The sequence below is a fragment of the Drosophila albomicans genome, chromosome 2L, assembly GCF_009650485.2.
Source record: "Drosophila albomicans strain 15112-1751.03 chromosome 2L, ASM965048v2, whole genome shotgun sequence".
Taxonomy (NCBI): domain Eukaryota; kingdom Metazoa; phylum Arthropoda; class Insecta; order Diptera; family Drosophilidae; genus Drosophila; species Drosophila albomicans.
This window is the reverse complement of record NC_047628.2, coordinates 3,284,005-3,297,573: the sequence shown is the minus strand read 5'-3', so window position 1 is coordinate 3,297,573 and position 13,569 is coordinate 3,284,005. Positions and strand designations below refer to the sequence as shown.

The window sequence follows — 13,569 nt, the reverse complement described above, 5'->3', positions numbered from 1 at the left end:
TGTAGGATTGAATGAATTTAATTTCACTGTACTTATTCATTTCATATTAAACGTCTTGAAAATTAATTAAATTATATTCATATCCACAAGACATTTTTGTTTTATTTTTATTTTTTATCTTGTATTTCAATTCGAAGCTATTGAGACTTTTTCTCATATGTTTATGTAAGTAATTTGTTATCAATATTCGATATGCGCTAATTGAAAATTCTTTTGTGTCTGAGATGCTTGTGGTAAATAGATGATTCTTTGTATTTCGATTTGTCATTTGAAAATTGCTTAATTTAATTTGACATTTATATGTGCTTACAATCAGTAAGAACAATTGAGAGACTAGAGATGACAGAATTCATCTTGGGCTACTCAAACCCGAACACATTCTTGTATTGGCAGTTACTAATTCAATTTGGTCACAACTGAGCACTGAGCACTGACAAAGAAAGGCCTTTCAAATGTTTTCCAGCCCAACCCCAAAAGAAAAGTATGGAAAAGCTTCGGGAACAACATGGAACTATGTTATTGAGCAAATTAATTGTAGTGAATCGCTTTTATTTAATGTGCTAGATAAAATTACGCATGCAAATAACTCTTACAAACTCTTAATACGAGAGCAATGATACCGAGATGCAAAACTGCTATGTCCGACGAGCATACTACTATTGTGTGTCCTTCTTACAGTGGACATTGCAACAAGCAGTCGACTAACAAATGGCGATACAGCTATTCTTGGCTGCTCTAAATTCCCAATGATAGTATCAACACAATTAGGTCTTCGTCAGCTGATTAACGAAGAAAAAGGGCTTTCTGACTAGCCAATAAAAGTTTTTTTTTTTTTTTTTTTTTTTTTGTTTCTTCTCTTACGAGACTAACAAAATGTGTTTAAATCTTAAAAATACTATAGTATTTTAACAGTTTCTTAAACTGTATTTAAGGTAGGCGGTCCTAGTAATTGTCGCTGTATCGGTCGTTCCGTTCCCGTATTCAAGTCTCTCTGAATGTTTTCACTCCGAACGTACCACGGTGCCGGTGATAGTTCTCATGATCTTTGCTTGGGCTCTCTGCACGATCTCTACGTTGCTGTTGCTGGCGCTCCCCCACAACTGAGAGACATAAGTCCAGATTGGTTTCAAAACGGAGTTGTAGAGTAGGACCTTGTAATCCAGACTAAGGGGGGAGCGGGAGTTTATAAGCCAATGCAGACTGTTTGCCTTCAGCCTTAGGTGAGTTCGTTTAGCTTCAATGTGCGTGCGCCAGGTGAGCCGTCTGTCGAGATGTACGCCAAGATACGTTACTTCATCTGATTGAGGAAGCACGGTATTGTTTAGTGTAAGGTTGGGGCAATTTCGTCTATTTAAGGTAAAACTTACGTGTTTACATTTTTGCTCATTTACTTTTATACGCCAGTCTGAGAGCCATTTCTCTACAGCGTGTAGATGGGTCGCAAGTTGCGCTGAAGCTTGTTGTGGAAATTTAGATCGTCTAAGAATCGCGGTCGTAGTCAGTTGTCTACTCGTAGGGATATCAGAAGTGTAGAGTAGATATAAAGTCGGCCCGAGAACGCTGCCTTGACGAACACCAGCCAATAAAAGTAAACGAATAAAAATGCGAGCACGTTCCATTAACATGAACAGGGGAAATTGTCCACCTCTCACAGAAAGTAATGCAGCTCTTGCAGAACACTACAAACAGCAGTCTCACATGGTGTAAGCACATGGAAGCCAAAACTAGATCTTGTTAATTCAAGAGATCTGAATATTCAACCTGCTAGAGATGTACGAAGCCAATGATCGAAACATGTCGCACGAGAAATACGAACACTTATTATTGGTCTGACACTCAAAAGGATTCAATAAATAAAAAATAATTAGAATACAATGATTGAATTTTATCCGTTATTTTATTATAGAACTCGTTTACTACAATTTTGGATTATTGATGTTATATGGCCCTCGCAGTCCGCTATTTTCGGTATATAATTATATGCTCAGCAGGGATTTGAGCGAGGACAATCCCGTGTTAGCCCAGTTATTTATATGTTATTCTCACAATCGAGCACATAAAAGTAATAGGGTAAATTGTTTGGAATTACTGATAATGGCTGAGGGCTTCCTTGTTGATAACGCCCAGGTATGTTGTGTACTTTGGCGACGTGCCATTGAGGGCAATAAATTGTTCTGCTACTTCAACAGCAACACGGACTTGAGCCTCTGAGGTACTAGCGCCCAAGTGAGGTGTGGCCACAACTTTAGGATGATTGATGAGTGCTTTGGTGACCTCCGACTTGGGTGGCTCCTCAGGGTAGACATCAAATGCTGCGCCAGCGCATTTGCCACTCTCAAGAGCCTCCAAAACAGCCTGCTCATCGATGATGCCGCCGCGTGCCACGTTGACAACTTTGACACCATGTTTGCACTTCGAAAGCGTTTCCGTGGAGATGAGATCTGCGAATTAAATTGAATTATGTTTCAGACACAAAAGACTCATTGTTAATGCAAGTTTATCTTACTTCTGGTAGCTGGTATCAGAGGAGTGTGCACAGTAATATAATCGGCCAGCGGCCAAATCTGTTCTAAGGTCATCTTTTCAATACCCGCCGCCTTAGCCTCGGCCTCCGTGGTGATGGGATCATAGCCAATAACCTGGTGAATATGAGATATAGGTAGGAACAATAATAATTAATCGCAGATGGGTTACCCTCATGCCCCAGGTCTTCATACGAATGCCCACTTCACGTCCGATGCGTCCCAGTCCAAGCACCGCCAGAGTTTTTCCATAGAGTTCGCTGCCACTATACAATTTCCTGTCCCAGCGACCTTCCTTCATGCTCTGACCGGCAGGCACAACGGGGCGCGCGAGAGCGCCAATTAGGATGCACGTCAGTTCACAAGCCGAAATAGAATTGCCACCCGGAGTGCTAAAAGCAACAAATACACAATTTCTGATAAATACACCAAACACTGAACCAAGCTGAAGTAGGAGAATGATGAAGGCACTTGTTGTGACTAGACAGCATTATGCAAATATCTTGAATATCGCGTACTCGCATTGTATCCCTCTCAATCCAGTCGGGCTCATTGGCAATAAGGACTTCGTTTAACAGAGTTCAGAAAACAGCAGAGAGTTCCACCCAAAAATCTGTGGCGGTCTAATTATGCGCGTCAAGGGACCTAACTCGACCCCGCCACTCCATCCACAACTCAATCGCTCTCTTGTTGGTTTCGATGAGACACTTTAATGTGCATATTGTCAATTTCATGCACCTTACAAATAGGGTACCTAAGTTGATAGGTCGAGGTCGTCAGCACCACATAGGGAACACGTCTATTGCATTTGACATAAGAAGACCAGGCATAAACTGATATTCGTTTGTTGCATTTTCAGAAGCAGAGTACTAAATCACACTCAATTAACACATCGTCCGACATCGTATTCTTGAAGAACATTTGTATATAACATACATATGTATTTATATACATACTTACTTAAGGACCACGACATTGTGCGAAGTCGCTGCAGTCACATCGATATTGTCTACTCCTGCTCCAGCTCGACCCACAACCTTAAGACTGCCAGCTCCAGCTGCAAGGACTTCCGCCGTTATTTTTGTATCTGAGCGTACAATCGCAGCATCAAAGTTCTGAAAGGTTTAATATACAGTAAAAGCAACATGTAACGCGCACAATGAATGCTTACACAAACATATGTATGTACATGTGTACATGTGTGTATGCATGAATGCATGTGCAAAATATTGGCATTATTGAAAAATGGATTGCATTTTTTTAAACTTTCTTGTTGTCATCAAATAAAGGCCGAAGACAATCACAAGTATTTGACATAAAATAAATGCATATTAATAAGTCATTTCATCTTCAATCCGATGTACTTTTTTCCAATTTTTTTTCGAGGAAACAAATCAGATATTTTATATATATTTAACTATTGAGTGTCTAATCGATAATACACCCAATGCTCGCTTTACACGAGCTCTATAGGCACGAATCGAGTCTAATACGATTTGAAGTTCTACAATTAGAAAACTTGTGAAGTTGAGCAGACATTTAAAAAACTCTGTCTATCTTATATGAATTGCTGGTATAAAAATTAAAAAATTAAGAAATGTATACATATTTTCTTATCTAAATATTATTTCTTTAATTTAATCATTTTGTTAAATTTGAAAATAAAGTATAAATTAACTTTGAATTATTCTATATAATTCATTTTGATAAATTCTAAAATATAAATATAGATTAACTTTGAATTATTATATAATTTTTTTAATTCAAGATCGTAACTTAGATCAAATTGAGATGTCCAATTAATTAAACGTTTGTGATTTTTAAGCTACTACCGTATCGAGTATTTATTTATTTATGTCAAGTGCAAGCAATGACTTATCGATAACGATTATCGTGATCGCAATCACGCATTTTCGTTTCTAAAATCCGTTTCCGGTTTAAAAATGCGGTTTAATTAAAAAAACTTAAATTCGAATAAACGGCTGAAAAAGAAGCGTACGAATAGGTTTTTTTTATTATTGCATTAAGTGGACACAATTTTGTATCTTCGATTTAAGGACCGATACAATATGAGTTCAGAAACATATAGTAAGAGTGCTGTGTCTCTGGTTGTGGGATGCCGTCTTCAAGTCCTCATGAAAGCGACTGGGAAGTGGCAACTGGCGGAGATATTAGCCATAAAGGAAGTTGATGGAAAGCGCCAATTTTACGTCCACTACATTGATTGCAATAAGCGACTGGATGAATGGGTATCTATTGATAATGTAAGATTTCTGCAAATGGAAATTGACACCGACCGCGGCAGTTGCAGCGGCGCTGTTAAAAATTCACAAGAGAAAATTCAACGGAATGCTGAACTCAACGGTGAAAAGTCCCTTGAGCTTCAAAGGTACATACATTGCGAACTCACGAAGGATGCTCAAGAAGTTTCTAATGTTAAGCCAAAGCTATTTGACAATGATGAAAACACACATAAGGATGGAAAAGTAGCAAATATTAAATCATCTGGCACCGAGAAAAAGATCGACGAGGAAGATGTAAGGAATGTGGAATGGATCGAGCTAGGAAAGTATCGCATCAAACCCTGGTACTTTTCGCCATATCCGAAGGAGCTTTGTCAAGGGGATTGCATTTACTTGTGCGCATTCTGTCTAAAATATTGTGGCTGTCGCGAGAGCTTGGGTCGTCATTTATCCAAGTGTACATTAAAGCATCCGCCTGGCAATGAGATCTACCGCAAGGACACTATTTCTATGTTTGAGATCGATGGTCGTCGAAACAAGATATTTGCTCGAAATTTATGCTTACTGGCTAAACTATTTTTAGATCACAAAAATCTTGATTATGATGTGGATCCTTTTCTCTTTTACGTAATGACGGAGTTCGATTCTCGAGGCTTTCACATTATCGGTTACTTCTCAAAAGAAAAAATCAGCGCTGATGGAAATAACTTGGCTTGCCTATTGACCTTACCGCCATATCAGCGCCATGGCTACGGGAAACTGCTAATTGAGTTCAGCTATGAGCTTTCCAAAGTCGAGGGCAAAACAGGATCTCCAGAAAAGCCACTGTCTGATCTGGGCCTTCTGTCATATCGTTCTTATTGGACATGGGCTGTACTCGAGGTTTTAATCAATCACACTTCTGTACTTAATGGCGACCGACCAAGCACAACAATTATTGATATTTCCGAACAAACTGGCATACATAAGGACGATGTTATTTATACATTAAATAACCTCAATCTTCTCAAATATAGTAAGGGACAGCATATAATTTGCGTCGACAAAGACACCATTACGCAGCATCATGTTGCGATGCAAAAATGTAAACTACGCATAGATTCAAACTGTCTGCGCTGGACCCCAAAATACTGATCCAAACGCTCAATGACCGCTGGAATGCATTAACCCATCGATTGCGGAAACTTTTATACATTCTAATAATTTCTTATCCTACTTCTTACATATATAAGTTCACACATACATATATTAATCTAACATATTTAAAGAGCTTGGAGCTTTATTGCTAATATGCAAACCTTAATCAACACTTTGACACAAATATTATTAATTGTTTCTTATAAGCACAGCTATAAGTGTTTTATGTGTACTGTAGATGGGCGTCCAGACAGATTTCCGCGAACGATAATCTTCTTTCATAAATGTACATACCTGTTCACATTTGTAGAAACACTTTGAGTACTTGCATTTTTGAGTTCGTTTTAAGCCGACGAAAACATTTTATTTTAAGAAGTCATCAATGTATCAAGCAAAAGCATTGAAATTGAATTGTTGCTCAAATAAAGTGTATACATGGAAACGGAAAATATTGCATTAACAATAAAGTGTTGTTTATTATAGAGATAAGTTTTTGTTTTTACTTTCAAATGCAAGATAAGACACTACACGTGTTGGCAACTCACAAGCAATATTAACTCATATATGTATGTATGTAATGCCACCTATGTGCCCCGGGATGATCACACAACTGCTACACATAGCATTACTATATACAGTAAGTATATATATATGTGCGTTGGAAATAAAGTAAGTATGTTTTTGTTGTGCAATCTGATTCTTACATACCTTTACTTCCTTGCAGAGCTCATCAACTGGCAGTTTAAGCTTGTACGTAACCTGAGTAAAAATAAATCAAATCAAAACCACAGTTAAGTTTCCTGTATACTTATGTATACCATGTATGCACATTAATGCACTTTTACAAGCTCATACACTTGCAAAAGAGAGATTTATGAACTTACGTTGATGCCGTGCTCTTGTAAAAGGTCTACACACGATTTATCGACTGCATCGCAGACTAGAACATTTTGAATTTTCAGCGGCATTTTGCAAAATACTTTAGAATTTTAAGTGCAATCCGTAGAGAATATAATGTACATATGTAAGTATATTTAAAACACTTGAATAATATTTAGTACACTCACTCACGCGCCTTGAGCGGGGGTCTGCACTTGTTGTCGCTATGAGCTTGATAATATAACTAATTCAAAATGTGAGAGTCAATGGCCAACGAACCGGCTGGACAGCGACTTCAACGACTCTACTCTCTGAGGGAGCGTGAGTGATCGAACTTGATAATCAAGAGGGAGTGCGCTCTCACACCAATGTGTGTGCCCATAAATGCATGGCTATGTGTGCTATGTACTGTAAATAAGTCAGATTGTGCGAAAACAAGCTGTTAACCCGTAAGCGGCCGCAAGGGTTAAAGATCCATATTTTATATCTTTTGTAATGTGGGCGCCAGACTACTTAAGTTCGTATGTATATTAAAAGCGTACCGATTAATTATTTGGGAAAGAATCTCAAAAGATCTGAAAGGTAAGTATACTTTCTGGTTATGGCAAATAAGATTTAATGAAAAAAGAATCCGAAAATATATCAATACTTCTTACCCAACCAATCTAAATATTTGTTTTTTTATTTGTTTTAATTGGTTTTATTCGCAATTTAGCGCTCATTTAACTACATACTCGTATTTGTGTTAATCATATTTTAAATAAAGTTATCGAAACTTATCAAACAATAATTAACTGAAAATACTCAAACCCCAGGGCAGAAATGGTCATTTGCAATTGTTGTACCCTTTCTGAAAATAAAGAACCGAACGTTTATAAAATGTGTCTTTAACTATTTACATACGATTATGGTAATTTTACCAGATTTTACAATATACATATGTACGTAAAAAATATTTTATATAAATTTGGATTGATATTTGCACAAATAGTTTTTATATTCTGATTTTGGTTTTGGTAATTCTTTCACCCATTTTGCGTTTTAATAATAATTTGAATTAGAATTTTTGAATGCGGAATCTCAGGCGTGCTTAAGTATTTGTTGTTTCTTTTTGTTCTTCGTTTATAAACTTTCACATATATTGTTGATATAAAAAAAATTGCATTAAGTAAAGTGGCTTAAAAATAAGAAGGAGTCTTTTACATAGTAAATTTTAATTTGTGTTTTGTATTTAAAGTGTATGTAAAAGCCCCAAATAATTATGGGTATTCCACTATAAAATTGCTTGTTTGTGTGTGTTTGTGTATAAGTGTATGTTAGTTTGTCAACAAATTTAAATACATTTTTGTTCTTGTTGCTATTTATTCTTTATTATTTTTGATAAATTTTTATTTTGGATTGGATCGAAATAATTGCTTTATTCAAAATAAATGATTTTTACTCTATAATTCGAAGAGTTGCTCAATCTTTCAACAACTTTCGTATTATAATATAATTTTTATTATAATTTCTTATTGTTTGCATTGTAGATAGTATTTAACATTATTCATATTAGTTTGCTATTGTAAAGTTATCTCCACTTGACAGTTGGTTTTATTTAAATTTTGTTAATTATAGCAGGATACATTTACATTTATTTATATTCATATTTTATTTTATTGTGTTACCAGTTCTGTGAATCGAATTCAATACGGTTCATACATGTATTCATATGAGTATATTTGTATATTTTACATACATATATTACTATTCATACTTGGTAAATGTATATATTTTATTGTTTATTTCTCGTAAATTTTCTTTTTGGTTTTTGTATTGGTTTTTGCTTGACTCTTTCCCCATCGTATTTGCTTTCAACGTTAAGCTAGTATTAAAAAGTAATGTTCAATATATTTTATGATAGCTAATAAATAAATTTGTAGCCACTTTATACAAGAAATGCCTGCGTATCATTGCATTATCATTATTTCATTATTATTATATATGTATATATATGTCTCCAGCAATCAAATTCGCAGTCGTAGCATCGGGGTTGAATCCCCTTTCCAAGTGATACAAAATGTTTTAAAGTGCAGGTCTATTAATTATGTAGTATTTATGTACGTGTTTATGAATGTCTTCATGTATCTGTATGTATCTGTACTTGTATTGGTATTATTTCTAAGCTGCGCAAAATGCAAATGAGCATAATTCCGATGTTCTACTTTTCGCTAGTCTCCTTTTCATATATATTTTTCTCTATGTATGAAGGAATTTTTTGAATTTTTTTTAGTACTTCTGATTTGCTCGTTACTAGATGGGTAAATTAAAAAGTCCAGAAGTTATATATTCATGGTTTTGTGTTTCTCCTTTTTCGCATTTACATAGTCTTCCCCATTTGTATATATATTCATACATATGTATGCAAATTTGCCTACTAGTTTTATATGGATTGAACACTTAACAATTTTTCGCAATTCTTGCAACCATGTTAAATACATTTCTATATCAAAATTTCAGTTTTCGGGGTAATATTGATAATATTATTATTAATTATTATTCGCCACGCTCACAAATTTCACAACGTTTCGTTCTACTGTCCTCTCCAAAATGTTTCTTTCTATTCTTTTCTTATACCCTTGGACTGATAGCTGATTTTAGTTTTCCAAAGATCATCGCCTGAAGTACCGATGTTTCCAATGCACTTTCTGCAAAATTTTCGAATATTGAAAAATATCACATCACTCGAAAATGTTGCAAATTTTTTAAAAATGTTTTAATTGATAAGGTGAAATTGTGCTTAAACATCGGTCCATCAATCGAGAACTTCCAAAATTCCAAATACTTAAGCTACGTATTTAGGGAGTGCAGTGATCAACCAATCGTGAGGTCAATCTCTTTCTATTGCGAGGCCGATTCGAACAAAGCTCATATACTACGTAGTTAGCCTGAATGATTATGGATAAGGTGTGGAAGTAACTTTTGAGAAGCGCTCAGTCTAAGCGCTGGAAGTGCAGAGAGTTGGGGAACAACAGTCAACTCTCTTCATATTCGAAAGTCGCGATCGATTTGAATTCAGTGCGTTTTTATGTTATTTTTTATTTTTTTCTTTTTGTAAACTTTGAAAAACCGTTGGATCAATTCTGACAGGTGGTTGGAATTGTAAAAGGAGTGCTCGTTTTGGAATGGACCAGATCATTATCATACTTACAATAGTTTCTCCGTATTGTTTAATGTTTTAAATGATTGAATCATACACAGGCGCAAAACGTAATAAGCTTTTCATCAATCTAAATCTCTATTGTAGACTACATTGAGGCCCAGGAGAATAAAAACGTGTTTTCTGTGGGTGTTACCCATTTTGATAGCTTTTGTTGTATGTTGTTTGTTTTGTTAAGGCACTGGTAGTAGTAATTGCTCTACTGAAGCAACTAACTAGGTAGAAATTAAATTATATTGATGTGATGTAAGATTAAGGATTAGCCAAAGAAGAAATCGCAAGGAGTAAAGTTATACTTAGAGGTGAAAATTAAATGTAATATAGGACTTCATGTTAAGATAAGCATAATCCTGGAGGATACTCAGTAAAGGGGATATATTTCAAAAGTTTTATTCAAGGAGTTCGAAGTAAATTGTGTATAGCTTGAGCATAGATGGTTTTATTAAAGAGATTTCAATCGATATCATATTAGATGCTGTGTACATGTGTTTTTGTGTGTGGGTGTGTGTGTTTGCCTGTTGTCTGCCTTTACTTAGTTATTATAAGTACTGTTTTTTTCACTAAATTATTAAAGCTGCCACTTACTAATTAGTTTATCGTATGCATAAAATATATACGGTTAACCGTAACTACAATGACTCCCACCCAAATCACTATATGTCAAGCCCTGCACACCCCACCGCCCCACCTTTTTCGCGTTCCCAATGCCTATGGCTCTGCCTTGAAGTATTGTATATTTCCTTCGTGGTGAAATGCTTTAACAAATGATTTTCTGACGTTAGGTGTACATAAATCTTAAGCTTAGATTTCATTTAATTTCACTATACTTAAACATTTGCCCTCGTTAAATAAAATCTCATTACACTTAGCTTTAGTTAGTATTTAAGACACATAAGGCTGCACTTAGCATTGTGCTATCCTTTTTCAATTATGTAAGTGTATTATTCCGTCAAGTCCCAATACCAAAGTGGAAATATACAAATGTGTGTGTGTGTGTGTATATTACTCATATTTTTCTCGAACTTTCATTTTTGGCACTGAAATAAATAAGTTTGTTTTAAATTTATATGATTTTCATCGCTTCCAGCATCCATCTAGATTTAAGGAAAGTTATCGAATCAATTAAACGTATTGTGCAACATTATATTTCTTTGTTCATCTTTCCGGTATATTATTCTCAAGAAAATGTTTTGTGTTTGTGCCTTTTGTGTCTCGTTGAAATCTCTTCAATAAAACCTATCCATGCTCAGTATATCCTCCTCGTCCTCCTCAACAATGATCTTATTACGTATTGCATGCGTGACTGCCTCGATCTTCGTGAAGGATGATGACGTTGACCAATCGTTGTCCAGTACTTTTAGGTTGGAGTCGCTGCTTGTGGGTCGGTTTCTGTTGCTATGCCTATTGATGCTTCTGTTCGTGTTCATAGTGTTCGTGTTGCTCGGTGGCGGATTGACGAATGAGGTGTTCTGGTACGTATCCTTGTTATTTAGTTCCGATGCTGCAGATGATATGAAGGAGGAGGGGCTTGTGTAGTGGCGACTTGTGTAAGAGTGCAATTGTGGACGTGGACGTGCCTGTGGATAGGACAGTGGCTGGTGTCGCAATGGGAAGTGTTCGCGTGGCCTTTGTGGCACATGCGACAGGGAGAACGACGAGGATGACAGCCACTGGTCGCTGCTTTGTCTGGGTAGGAATGAGTGTTTTGTGTGATGTGGATGTATTTCTGGGTTTGGTTCTGCTTGTGGTTGCTGTTCTGGTAATGAGTGCTGTCTATATAAGTGCAGCCGTTTGGGATTTGATTTGTGTATTATGTCAAGATCAAAACTATTGTCACGTGCTTCCATCAAACCTGGCGCTTTCGAATCGATCTGATCCCACCCCTATATCCACGATTCCTACATGGCATTCAGCATTCTCCTACTACTCCCACCACCTCTGTGCGGACTGTATTCATCGCGATCGCGTTCGACAACAGCTGTCGCTCGTGTCACATCACGAGGATCATCAATTCGAGTTGAAGGTCCTGGTCCTGGTCCGTAGCGTGTTCTTGAGCTGCCTAATAATCGATCCTCACGATCGAAGTCCCCATCGTCCAGCAGTCGACCTCCACGCGATAGGTGACCATGATGGGATGCGCCACTTGGACCACTTCTCATGGCTGGATATTCAAAGTTCCGCTCATCTAGCATCTCGTCGCTATTTAGATCATAGTGCATTAGATCGCGATCCCTTGCATGAAGTCGTTCCCGTTCCTGGCGTTCATAACGTTCTCTGTCGCGTTCATAGCCAGATGAATGGCCAATGCCACCCACGCCACCACTAACAACACCTCCGCTTCGCTCCTGGTGTCTTCCTGATGCTTGGCGTCGGCTGTGATGGTAAGATGCACCTCCTGCAAAAGGGGCAACACACAAACTCATTTTAGTTATTTTGTTTACGCAAAACAAACCAAAGCTGGTCAAATAACAAAAAAACCAAACTAAAACAAGTCAACTCAAATCAAACCAAATTAAAGCATTCAAAACGCATAAAAATTTGTAAAACCCAAAGCCATTTATAATTATGATCAAATACACTCAATATATTCATTTTGTCGGCAATAAATATACTATGTAGTGTGTATATTCAGTGTCTTCAATAACAGCTGAACAATTATTTTAGTAATACAGGAGTGCAAACATTTTGGTCAAGCTACTATACGATTATATTTACTATGTCTTTTCCCAAAACGATTAGTATGCATCAGTCTTGGATTTAGGGGCAAAGAATTGAGGGTAGATCAAGTGGAATTGGTTGGTATAACTTTGCAGTATTTTCGGTAAGCCGAAACTACAAAAGATACTTTAATCTATTATATAATCCTTATCAAGATATAAACCACAAGATTTACATTCATTGCACAGAATTATCGTTCAGAAAACATATATGTATATCTTGTTTTATTCAAAGTATTTTGAGGTTATAAAACATTTAAGGTATTGTGCGGCTAATAAATTACACATTTATATCCTTGGCTAAAGTTATTAATGCATATAAATTTAGATTATAGAAGTACTATATATTTCAAATATTATAGATAATAAGAATTTCTTTTAAAAGTGAGATATTGTTTTTTATTTCTCAATAACTATTCCAAACATGACCTACATAATTATTATATGCATTATTATTTATTTAAATGTTGTTTAAATAAATGTTAAAAATGAGGACAATTTAATATCTAACAATGGCGAATAAAAAAGTGTGGCAAGTTAAGGAAATTGGAGAGGTAGGTATGTTTAACAAATTAAACAGAATGAAAGTTGAAACAAAAAACATTTTTGGGGAGTCAATACTCACTAAACCAACAAGTGTCTACATAACGAATATAATTTGTAATGAGCGTTAGATTTTTTTCTTATGTTGAAAATGACAAAATATTAATAAATAAAAAACAGAAGATATCGACAACTATTAGACTGTACTGGCTGAGTCTTCCGAGCAATGCGGGAATCAAGTAGAACGAGGACGAGGACGTGAACGTGGACACTAGAGGCGCACGACGCCAGGAGTAACTAGAAACGAGTATAAAATATGGCATGTGCTC

The 13,569-nt window shown here is 36.1% G+C and overlaps 2 protein-coding genes and 1 pseudogene across 22 annotated transcripts in view; 1 reads left to right on the top strand and 2 right to left on the bottom strand.

Moving 5' to 3' along the window:
* Positions 1-1,878: 1,878 nt before the first annotated feature.
* LOC117564628 (D-3-phosphoglycerate dehydrogenase) lies at positions 1,879-7,019 on the bottom strand. The gene is made up of 7 exons (XM_034243484.2): positions 6,970-7,019; positions 6,787-6,881; positions 6,611-6,661; positions 3,483-3,637; positions 2,695-2,914; positions 2,507-2,639; positions 1,879-2,441 (listed from the first exon to the last, which is right to left on the bottom strand). Exons 2-7 carry the CDS (start codon positions 6,868-6,870, stop codon positions 2,086-2,088), a joined length of 999 nt encoding a protein of 332 aa, XP_034099375.1. The 5' UTR covers positions 6,871-6,881; positions 6,970-7,019; the 3' UTR covers positions 1,879-2,085.
* Positions 4,658-5,932, top strand: LOC117563406 (histone acetyltransferase Tip60-like; annotated as a pseudogene).
* A 4,857-nt stretch (positions 7,020-11,876) lies between the features above and the next one.
* Positions 11,877-13,569, bottom strand: part of LOC117566071 (voltage-dependent L-type calcium channel subunit beta-4) — a 42,156-nt gene continuing 40,463 nt past the window's right edge. For 15 of the 21 annotated variants that reach the window (XM_034245534.2, XM_034245538.2, XM_052002500.1 and 12 more), the window contains one exon: positions 11,877-12,375. In XM_034245534.2, coding sequence (XP_034101425.1) covers positions 11,879-12,375 — 497 coding nt within the window. In that variant the 3' untranslated portion in view covers positions 11,877-11,878. Of the gene's footprint in view, positions 12,376-13,322; positions 13,538-13,569 lie in introns of all 21 variants that reach the window. The other 6 variants (XR_007954553.1, XR_004571960.2, XR_004571958.2 and 3 more) reach the window with 2 other exon arrangements.